This window comes from Boleophthalmus pectinirostris, unplaced genomic scaffold (genome assembly GCF_026225935.1).
Source record: "Boleophthalmus pectinirostris isolate CB_2022bp ecotype Guang Dong unplaced genomic scaffold, ASM2622593v1 HiC_scaffold_3, whole genome shotgun sequence".
NCBI classification, from domain to species: domain Eukaryota; kingdom Metazoa; phylum Chordata; class Actinopteri; order Gobiiformes; family Gobiidae; genus Boleophthalmus; species Boleophthalmus pectinirostris.
In genome coordinates, this window is record NW_026571299.1 from 1,549,208 (window position 1) to 1,560,286 (window position 11,079).

An 11,079-nucleotide genomic window follows, 5' to 3' on the forward strand; every position below is an offset into this window, starting at 1 on the left:
ACACCACACACACACACACACACACACACACACACACACACACACGCACACACACACACACACAACACACCACCAACACACACGCACACACACACACACATGCACACACACACACACATATGCACACACACATGCACACACACACACATGCACACACACACATGCACACACACACATGCACACAGTGCACACACACATGCACACAACACACACACACACACACACACACACACACACACATGCACACACACACACACACATGCACACACACACACACACGCACCACCACACACACATCCACACACGCACACACACACTATGCACCTGCACACGACGCACACACACATGAGCGACTACACAGTTTACATGGCGCACTGCAAAGGTGGCATGGCGGTGGGTATGTTTGTACTTTTAAATGAGCGGTACTTAAATCTGTGACTGTCACAGAACACTTATCAAATCGACATCGAACTCTTATCTGTGTCTTTTTCGTTCTTTTTATTTGCGCGTAGATTTCCACAGCTCTTCCTTACTGTGGTTTATATCCACCTGAAAGCGAATGCCGCTGTCGCTACAGGTGTTATTTTCGATGTTGCGAAGCTCCAGTCAATATCCCCAGATGCACACGAAATTTATAGTGGGAGATTTTAACCATGTGTGCATTAAAAAGTCACTTGTGAACTTTTCTCAGTATGTAAATTGTCCCACGAGGAAGGGAAAAACGCAGATACACACACATGCACACACACACGCACACACACACACTAATCATAAAAAATACAATAAACTTTCAGTAATCATTAAAAGGCTTTTTTTTTGTAGCTTTTATTCCAAGGAAATGATAAATATAGTACGAGTCTCTACACAACAAATCCATCACAGCACTAAAAGTACTTTGTAGTAAAATAACTTTGTGGTTGTAGTCGAGTAAAGTGGCTAATCTGATGACAATAATACTAATACTCTTTTCCTGCTTAAATAAAGGTTCAATAAATCAATCAAATAAATACTCTGTCACAGAAAAGTCATGAATGTGGAAATGAAGCAGATAAATGAAGATAAGACTTCCGTGTGTGTTTGTGTGTAAAAATGAGGTCTGGGTGGTGACACTGCTCCCCTCACATGTGTAAGTGCCACAGGAAATGTTTACTGACACTCACAGTTGATAAGAATCTAAAGTTTTTAGGTCCAACCCTTGAGATTCCACAGGAAATGTCTGGGTCATTTTGACCCCACTTATGGAAGAGTGGGGAAGTGATACAAAAGCTGCAATTTCTTAAAAAGTATGAAAAATCCAAAATAAAATGCAATGGCCTCATGTCACAAACATGTTTTGTGAGGAAGACCTGGAATATGAAAATAGAAATACTTTTAATTTCAAAGATTTTGAAGCACAACAACCCTTGGGGTCATTTTGACCCCACTTCTGCATCTAAGGGTTAATGGTTTTGTAAAAGGGGGAAGGGGCAGATAAACGTTTGCTTCTCCACACTGCTTTTCAGAATGATTCATTTATTTTGATTTTGATTTTATTTTTGGAGATTATATTTGTGATGAGCAATGTAAAATAATTCCCTTTGTGTATCTGTTGATTACTGAACAATAATGCAATTTATCATTTATGGAAACATCCGAACAAACTTATCATCATCATCAAAAACAAAAACAAAAACACATTGTGTGTAAGGTCCAAACATTTGTGAAGTCACAGTTGACACTTTTCACACCTTGTTCCACCTTTAAAACGCCTCAAAAGTGACAGAATCCACGGAGAGCGTCCAAGTTCCAAACTCTTCACTGAGGATTCACTTTATTGGGACAAACAAAACATTCAAAAAGAGAAACTTTGAACGTACAGACGTCAAAAAACTGTTTGGCTCCACTCCCACGGTGCACCTGCGTTTGTCTTCACCCTCGAGCCTTTCAAAATACTTACACCAGTGTCCTTCCTTCGTGACAGGCGTGGTCAAGCCTGATGGACCTTGCAGGTCGCTCAGACTGACCACGCCTCCCGTCGCCCGGTGTCTCTGGAGGAGGTGTCCCAGGTGTGTGAAAGGAGGAACGCGCCGTCGTCCCGGTTAATGCTGTCCGTGCCTCGTTTCCTGATTTCAATGGCCTCCTTGATCCAGCGTTTGAACTTGTTGTTTTCCGATCCAATGACCCGAGCCCCGTCCCAATCGCCTACAGGAAGTAACAACCGCTGATATACGACACGTCACCACCAACACCGGTGACAGTTCTGAAAATGGCTTGCAGCTAGCAGCCGAAACATGTCAACAAGGTAAACACACTTTACTGCATTGTCTTTAAAAAGAACCAAGGTTAAAGTATATAAGAAGACAAAATGAACATCTTTTGCTTAAAGTGCGTCTCTTTTCAGATCGATACAGGACGCGTCCTTTTGTTTCCCAATACAGGACGATTATGTTTTTCAAGGAACGATTGGCGACCCGGTCCCACAGGTCCCCTCAGGTCCCCACAGGTCCCCACAGGTCCGAGGAGACAAGGAAGCGAGGAGAAGGGAGCGAGGAAACAAGGAAGTAAGGAGAAGGGAGCGAGGAGAAAGGAAGTGAGGAGAAGGGAGTGAGTAGAAAAGTGAGGAGAAAAGGGAGCGAGGAGAAAAGGAAGCGAGGAGAAAAGGGAGCGAGGAGAAAAGGGAGCGAGGAGAAAAGGAAGCGAGGATAAGGGAGGAAAGAAAGCCACAAGGAAAGAAATGAGATTGGCCCGTGTTTTCAGCTGAGCCGTTTTAAAACAGCGCCTCCTGCTGCGGCGGCCGAGACACTTCCTCTTGACAAAAAACAGACTTTCTCACCTCTGCTTCTCCGTTTGTGCCGTTCTCTTGAAGTTCCTGGAGTTTCTTTTCTTTCTTCTTTCGCTTCTTTTCCTTTTTCTCCAGTTTGCGTTTGATTTCCGCAGCCACCTCTCCGGCCTGCAGGGGGAGCCCACACCACACCACGTTAGAACAGGGTCAGGTTCAACATTTAAACATTTAAACCATTTAACTTCAGTTTTTCAGGTGTGGAACCGCGGCGGCGCCGTGTCAGGCTCATTAAATCAGTTTGTGCCTCCACGGAGAGTCAGGAAGAGGAGCTCATCACTCACGGCACTCGCACGGACACCAGTTCACTCAAAGTCTGAAAACCTCCAACACAATCTGCAGCTTTTGTATCTCGACACGTGGATGATTCTTTACGTTAAGGACAGAGGCGGCGCTACCGTAAGGCAAAAGTAGGCGGCTGCTGAGAGCCCCCGAACCCAGAGGTCCCCGCCTGATCTCGGCCTCGAACCTGGATCTCGGCCCCGGAACAGTCCGTATGCAGCGCAAAAGTCCAGCATCGCAGTCAGTAGACCAGTCCCGGTCCCAGTCCCAGTCCCGGTCCCGGTCCGTATTCAGTGCAAAAGTCCGACATCTCAGTCCCTGAAGTCACGTAAACCAGAAACGATCATTACCCGTTTTTTTCATTCTTCATTTAAACACAAAATCCATTTCTGCTTTTTCATTTTGGTTTTGGAGACAAATAACAAAGAAAACCGTTGTTTTCTCCTTTTCTGATTTTTGGTTTTATATTGAAAAACAAACGAACGACACACGGACTGAACTGAACTCCAGGGAACAGTAACACAGACTCGGATCAGGACGAGGGATGTGGACCAGCTTTTTTTACACGTTGCAATTGAACAAAGTTGAGTTTTTGTGAACGTGTTAAATAAAGTTTGACTGACGTATCCAACTGTTGTGTTTTGTTTAATGCTCCTTACAGTCTTAGGTTAGGGTTTATATGTGACAAAAGTTTGAAAATAAACCATTCACTGATAGTTCGCCTTATAATCCAGCGAACTATAGTGCGGAAAATACGGTAAAAAACTAAAACCAAAAGGCTGGTCCTCACCTCCTGCACGGCCTCCTTCATCACATCCACGTTCTTCCGGGGGCATGTCTCCGCGTTCGTAGAAGGACAGTCTCCAAACACGCTCGTCGGCACCTCTGGAGAAAAAACAAAAACAAAAAACCACGACGGCTTCGATCAAACTCAAACCTCCGAGACAAACACGGCGCCCGTTTAGAGCCCGATCTGCTCAGAAACGAGCCTCAACATCAGCCCCGAAGAGCTGCATCCTGTTGACGAAAAATAAAACATCACAGCAGATTCACACACAAAAACAAACACACAGGGCTGCACTGCGTAACTTTGCAAAACTACGTCCATCGTTTGTGCCGTTTTAGTTTTGGAGATATTAAATCCAAATCAAATCCAGCTCTCGACATAAACATCACAGGTTGAGCGGTTAGATCCACTGACCCACAGGTTGGTTGGTGTGATTCCAGCTCCCACAGATGAATGCTGCCGTTGTGTCCTTGGGCAAGACACTTAACCCACCCTGCCCACAGTGTCTGCGTGCACTGGTGTGTGGGTGAATGGGTGAATGGGTGCGCACGTACAACCTGAACACGTACGACCTGAACACAATGGGTGAATGGGTGAGTGGTTCCTTGTTGTAAAGAGCTTTGAGCCTTGAAGGTGGAAAAGCGCTATAGAAAAATGTGACCATTTACCATTGTACCGAGTAAAAGGAGGCGTGTCAAGTGAAACCCCCGATTCGAGGCTTGAGTCAGATATGCCAAAAACCACGTGACCTGTGAATGTGATGCGTCGCTTTCGTGAAGATGACGTCATTGGTTCATTTACTTCACTTCACAGGCTCCTGCTTATTTTTATTCACTTTCAGTTTATTCTAACTTTCACCTGCTAAAAGAAGCTTTTTTATTTATAGAGTATTTTGGTTTTACTACCAGAACATGTCCGTGTAACCTACGTATATTCTGGTATTAGTTTTTTTTTTTTTTTTTTCACTGAATATGACGTACAGTCAGTTCAACATTGTTTCAGCTCAAAAATTATATTTGTGTTATTTAACCTCTTACGCTCCACAGACCCCTTTTTGAGGGGAAAGTCATTGTTTTTTAACCTGCAAATATGTGGTCTACCTGGCCAAACAAGGTGTCATAGAAAAGGTAAGATCAGGCGGACACCAGTCTGTGCCGTTTGGTGTCCCTGGAGCTCCGGAGCCAGGGCCCCCAGCCAGAGTAGTTTAGCCCGGGGGAGGCTGACAGTGAGTGGGTAGAGAGCCAGGAGGCACACTTTTGGCACACTTTTGGCACATTATACATATGTGTTTTTTCTCATAAGAAATCAACAGTAAGTGAAGTTTTGACATGTTTTGGCTTTATTTGACCACAAATGATGCAATTTTCACATAGAACAGTCAAAACAGGTAAACAATATAAAATATATCAAATATAGGGTGATATGCAAAAAAAAAAACAAACCCTAAAACAAAAAAACAAACCCTGCAACAAATTATGTACACTACTTCAATGCTGTTCATCGTGCCAGAGTGCAAAGCAGTTCTTCTGTGAGGTGAAACATAGAGGAACCTGGCACTTCCTACAGTGCACTGAAGTCTTTGTTCTCTTCTTCCCTTCTTCAAAGCACCTTTTGCAGTACTTTCTAGTACCTGGCTCAAAAAAAGCTGGCATGCAGGTGACTGGATGGGGGACTGGCACAGGTGGAATGCAGCCCTTTCCATACTCTATGAGCTGTCCACATAAGGCTTCTCTGAACTGCTTATGCGATAATGTCTTTCCACCAGTAGCCTTTGTCCGCTCAATTTCACAGTACAGGATGTGACTGTTGACAATTGCAATATGAAATGGTAAAAAAAATCGTTTTGTACCATTTCATTGTCTTGTGGCGAACAGAGTAATAGCCAATCAGGGCATCAGATAAATCCACTCCACCCATGTTTTTATTATAATCCAACACGGAGTCAGGCACAGGGATATTTTCAGTTCTCCAGACACCCTGGGTTTTTATCTTCCAGCATACAGTTTGGCCACTGTATGCCTTATGCACTGAGGAGCACATGGTGACCTCCCGCTTGTCCATCCATTTGAGAAACAGTAGGCTGTCCTTGCGAAGCCAGCGGACGTCGCCCCTCTCCGCCTTTTTCGGTAGGTCGTTTACGGACGTTGTGGGGAAACCAGACCGTTTTTTTCTGATTGTTCCGCAGGCTCCCGTGTTCTTTTTTTTCAAGTCCAAAAACAAAGCAGGGCTGGTGTAAAAGTTATCCACATAGACTGTGTAGCCAGTACCAAGTTGATGGAACGGGAGAAGGTCCATAACGGAGGAGTAGCTCAGGCCATGTTCAGATGGAGTTTCACTTTTTCCAGAGTAAATGAAAAAATTCCACGTGTAGCCAGTGTTGGAGTCGGCCAAAACAAACAATTTATAACCCCATTTAGTGGGTTTGTCTTTATGGTATTGTTTCATTCCAATACTGGCTTTTGAAGCAACCATCCGTTCATCAATGGAGATGTTCTTGTCAGGTTGAAAATTGGCCATGCAAGCCGTCTGGATGTCAGAGTACAGTGGTTTTAGCTTGAAAAGCCTATCGTAACCTGGGGTGCCTCTCTTACGGTCATTTTCCTCATCTTCGGTGGGGTCACTGAGATGAAGCGACCACAAAATGGCCTCAAATCTGGCCCGGGGCATTGTGTTGCCAGGAAACGGGTGACTATAGGGGAATGTTTTCCTCCAGTAGTCAGGCCAATTATGAAGTCTGCATAAACCAATGTAGATAATAATAGCCAAGAAACTGTAGAAGTCTTTCATGTATGTGGATTCCACTGAAACTTGACCCCAGCAACCTTCCTCCTCTGTGCATTGAGGTTAGTATTTTCTATGATGCTCTTCACAGCAGAGGATGAAAAAAAAAGTTGAAACAGCTGCAAAAAGGTCCAAGGGCTTGTGGTGTCCAAGACTGGTCCAGGGGGCTTGGTTGGATGGAAACGGAGGCTTTCTGGCGCGGTGTCCTCCTCGTTTCGGTTTCTCCAGCGATCAAAGGGTTCGGAAGCACTTTGCTGGCATTCAGAAGAGGGGCCGGCAGGTGGGGAGTGGCTTCTTTGTTCATTTCTGAAATACATAGTGATATTTCTTAGTACAGAAAAAAAACAAAAAAAAAAAACATTTGAATACTATAGTAGCAAAAGTCAGTAGTCTGAATCTGCATTTCTATTGTTCTCTAGCAATTTATGGCAGAGACCAACCTTTTCTGAGCGGAGCGGCTACTCATTTGATGGGTTGATGGTCTAGTCCTCTGCTGGCATTCAGAAGAGGGGCCGGCACGTGGGGAGCGGCTTCTTTGTTCATTTCTGAAATACATAGTGATATTTCTTAGTTCAGAAAAAATTTAATAAAATAAACATTTGAATACTACTATAGCAAAATCAGTCAGTCACTGAATCTGAATTCCTGTTGTACAGTAATGGCCACCAATTTGCAAAAACAATTATGAATATTTATTCTTACGGACGGAAAAACAAGGTTCAGAAAAGTAGAAAACACAAATTATTTACAGTTTTTCCATCTTCTAATTACAAATGTACCACCATTCACCGTTTTAGATTTGCTCTACAATAAATACAGTAAATGGTATTTGCATTGGTCCATGTGTTTTATGATTTAGCATATACATACTAATGTAACTGAATTACAATTGGAAATAGAATAAATACCTGATTCCAACGGTGTATAACATGATAGCATAGCACTCAGTATGTTGAATCTACACATGTATGAACTTAAAAAAGACAAGGACTTGCCCCCAAAAATGGGGTCTGTGGAGCGTAAGAGGTTAAGCAAATTTCATGGATCATGTCACTGCTGAAGTGGTTCAGAGAGAATCAGAAGAAGCAAGAAGCACTGAGTTTAGAGTCGTGTTGATTGTCTGTCTCTGTCTGTCTGTCTCTGTCTGTCTCTGTCTCTCTGAGGTGTTTTTGTGTTTGATGTGGACAGTGCTTAAAATAAAAACTTGATGCAGAAGAAGTTTAGAGAATTGAGGATTGTTTTTATTTGATAAATGCAACCACTGAGTGTGACGTTTTAAATGAAACATGATTCCATTTGTGTGAAGAATCCCTCAGTCGTCCAGGTAGAATCCATGTAGGAGAAAATGCAGTTTGTTGACTGGACAAAAGTTTGTTTGGTTGAAGACGTTTCACAGCTCATCCAAGCTGCTTCTTCTGTTCTGAACTGAACTGAAACTGAACTACATGATTCCATTTGGTTTCTCTTTTTGCATGTTACATTTTTTTGTCCACAAGATGGGGTAGTTGAACATATTGTGTCACTTGGCAACCTGCACACGTACGACCTGCACAAGTATGACCTGAACACGTACGACCTGCACACGTACGACCTGCACAAGTATGACCTGAACACGTACGACCTGCACACGTACGACCTGAACACATACGAACTGAACACATACGACCTGAACACGTACGACCTGCACACGTACAACCTGCACAAGTATGACCTGAACACTTACGACCTGCACACGTACGACCTGAACACATACGACCTGAACACATACGACCTGAACACGTACGACCTGCACAAGTATGACCTGCACACATACGACCTGCACACATACGACCTGCACACGTATGACCTGCACAAGTACGACCTGCACAAGTATGACCTGCACACATACAACCTGAACAAATATGACCTGCACACATACGACCTGAACACGTACGACCTGCACAAGTATGACCTGAACACGTACGACCTGCACACGTACGAGTTGCACACATACGACCTGAACACGTACGACCTGAACACATACTACCTGAACACGTATGACCTGCACACATACAACCTGAACACATATGACCTGCACACGTACGACCTGCACACGTACGATCTGAACACGTACTACCTGAAGACATGCGACCTGAACACATACTACCTGAACACGTATGACCTGCACACATACGACCTGCACATACAACCTGAACACATATGACCTGCACACGTACGACCTGCACACGTACGACCTGCACACGTACGATCTGAACACGTACTACCTGAAGACATGCGACCTGTACACATACTACCTGCACACGTATGACCTGAACACGTATGACCTGCACACTTACGACCTGCACACGTACGATCTGAACACGTACTACCTGAAGACATGCGACCTGAACACATACTACCTGCACACGTACGACCTGCACACGTACGATCTGAACACGTACTACCTGCACACGTATGACCTGAACACGTATGACCTGAACACATACGACCTGAACACGTATGACCTGCACACGTACAACCTGAACACGTACGACCTGCACATGTACAACCTGAACACTTACGACCTGCACATGTACAACCTGCACACATAGGACCTCTTTTTCGCACTTATAGTTTATGCAAATGAGTCATGTGGTTTTAAGTTTCGCTTCTGTAAAATGTAAACAAATGTGTCAAAGCTAAATTAAACACATTATTATAATCTCATGGTTGTTTGTATTTTTCCTGGTTTATTAAATATATAATTTTTGAGCTTGTGCATTTATAAGATTATGTCAAGAAACTGAGACACTCCATTTGATCATGCGCACAGGGACATGAGAATCCCGGTTTCTCCACACACATGTAAACAACAGATCCTGATACTGACATAACCGGGATATGGATAATAACCGGGACACTGATGTGCATGTGAACAAACTCACTGAAACAAATTCTCCTGATGTCTCAAGTTTGACATCATCACCATCTAAAATCTGAAAAGCTCCAATAACCAGACCCCTCCCTCTGTACCCAGACTCCTCCCTCTAGAGTCTGGTCAGGTACAGTTTTGAGTAAATGTTTATTGCCCAGTTACAGATATATTAGTGTTGTAACAGAAGCATACGTTTTTCGATGGTCTGAAAAAACCCAAAGTGAAAGGTGAGAGTGACTGAGTGAAAAACGGTCGGCTGATGCTGATGAGCATGTGACTGTGATGTTATTTGAGAGGGATGAGTTTAGCAGTAAAAAAATCAGCTCACCTGTTGTAGCTCTGCTCAGATTGTGTTAAAACAAAGATCAGTGGCGGCAGTAGCTCAGTTGGTGGAGCATTTGCCCACTGATCTGAAGGTTGGTGGTTCATTTCCAGCTCTTGACATAAATATCACAGGTTGAGTGGTCAGACCCACTGACCCACAGGTTGCTGGTGTGATTCCAGCTCCCACAGATGAATGCTGTCGTTGTGTCCTTGGGCAAGACACTTAACCCACCTTGCCCACAGTGTCTGCGTACACTGGTGTGTGAATGTGTGTGTGTGTGAATGGTGAGTGGTTTCCTTTTGTTAAAGCGCTTTGAGTGCCTTGAAGGTGGAAAAGCGCTATAGAAAAATTTGACCATTTACCATCAGATTAAAGTCTGACCCGAATAACAGAGTTCCAGATAAAGCAAGTCTCCAGTTAGATTCACCACCCCCCTGCCCATGGAAAGATGAATGCAACATGTTTTTTTTTTTGTTTTTTTTTATTTTTTTTTTCTCATAGTCAAGTGTCCAAAAACACAATATAAATGTGTTGAATTATAATTGTTTACATGATAAACTTAAAATCTCAAACAGTTGTCAACATTTACAAAACTCTGCACTGCTCAGCCCCATCCCCACCACACACACTTCACAAAGTCATAAAGTTACACAGAGTCCTTCTTTTATGTCACTGTGTTTTCACTTTCACCACAGACACTGAACTGAAATTATCCCACAGTCCAAACCCAGGGAACAGAGGCTCAGTGAAGGAGGAGGTGAAGGTGTAGAGATGGAACAGTTTTTCATAGAAGGACAAAGATCCAGCCTCAGTGTCCAGGAACACACCCACTCTGCCAGAGGACACATCATCTACTGATGAACGTCTTCCTGGTATGTAGATGTTTTTGTCTATGTTGTTTTGGTGGACGCTGTATTGTCCATAATCAACCTTTAGACTCCAGGACTGATCATTTTCTCCAAACTTACTCTCCTCTCCTGTTCCTCTCCGTCTGATTCTTCTGTAACTCACTGCTATATCGACCCCCACAATCCACTTCACCTCCCAATAACAGCGCCCCCTCAGGCCAGTGGAGCTCAGGACCTGAGTCTGGTCTGTGAATCTGTCCTCATGATCTGGATACAGCTGCTCCTCTTCCTCCCAGGTGACTCTCTGTTTGTCCTCAGACAGTT

General features: G+C 43.8%; 1 protein-coding gene and 1 non-coding gene across 2 annotated transcripts in view; both read right to left on the reverse strand.

Moving 5' to 3' along the window:
- Window positions 1-3,037: 3,037 nt before the first annotated feature.
- On the reverse strand, window positions 3,038-3,103 carry LOC129411138 (small nucleolar RNA SNORD57). The gene has a single exon (XR_008633164.1). It is a non-coding gene; the product is annotated as a small nucleolar RNA SNORD57 (small nucleolar RNA).
- A 7,306-nt stretch (window positions 3,104-10,409) lies between these two features.
- LOC110156377 (NLR family CARD domain-containing protein 3-like) overlaps window positions 10,410-11,079 on the reverse strand; it is a 234,805-nt gene continuing 234,135 nt past the window's right edge. The window contains exon 14 of the mRNA XM_055160990.1: window positions 10,410-11,050. Coding sequence (XP_055016965.1) covers window positions 10,577-11,050 — 474 coding nt within the window. The 3' untranslated portion in view covers window positions 10,410-10,576. The remainder of the gene's footprint in view (window positions 11,051-11,079) is intronic.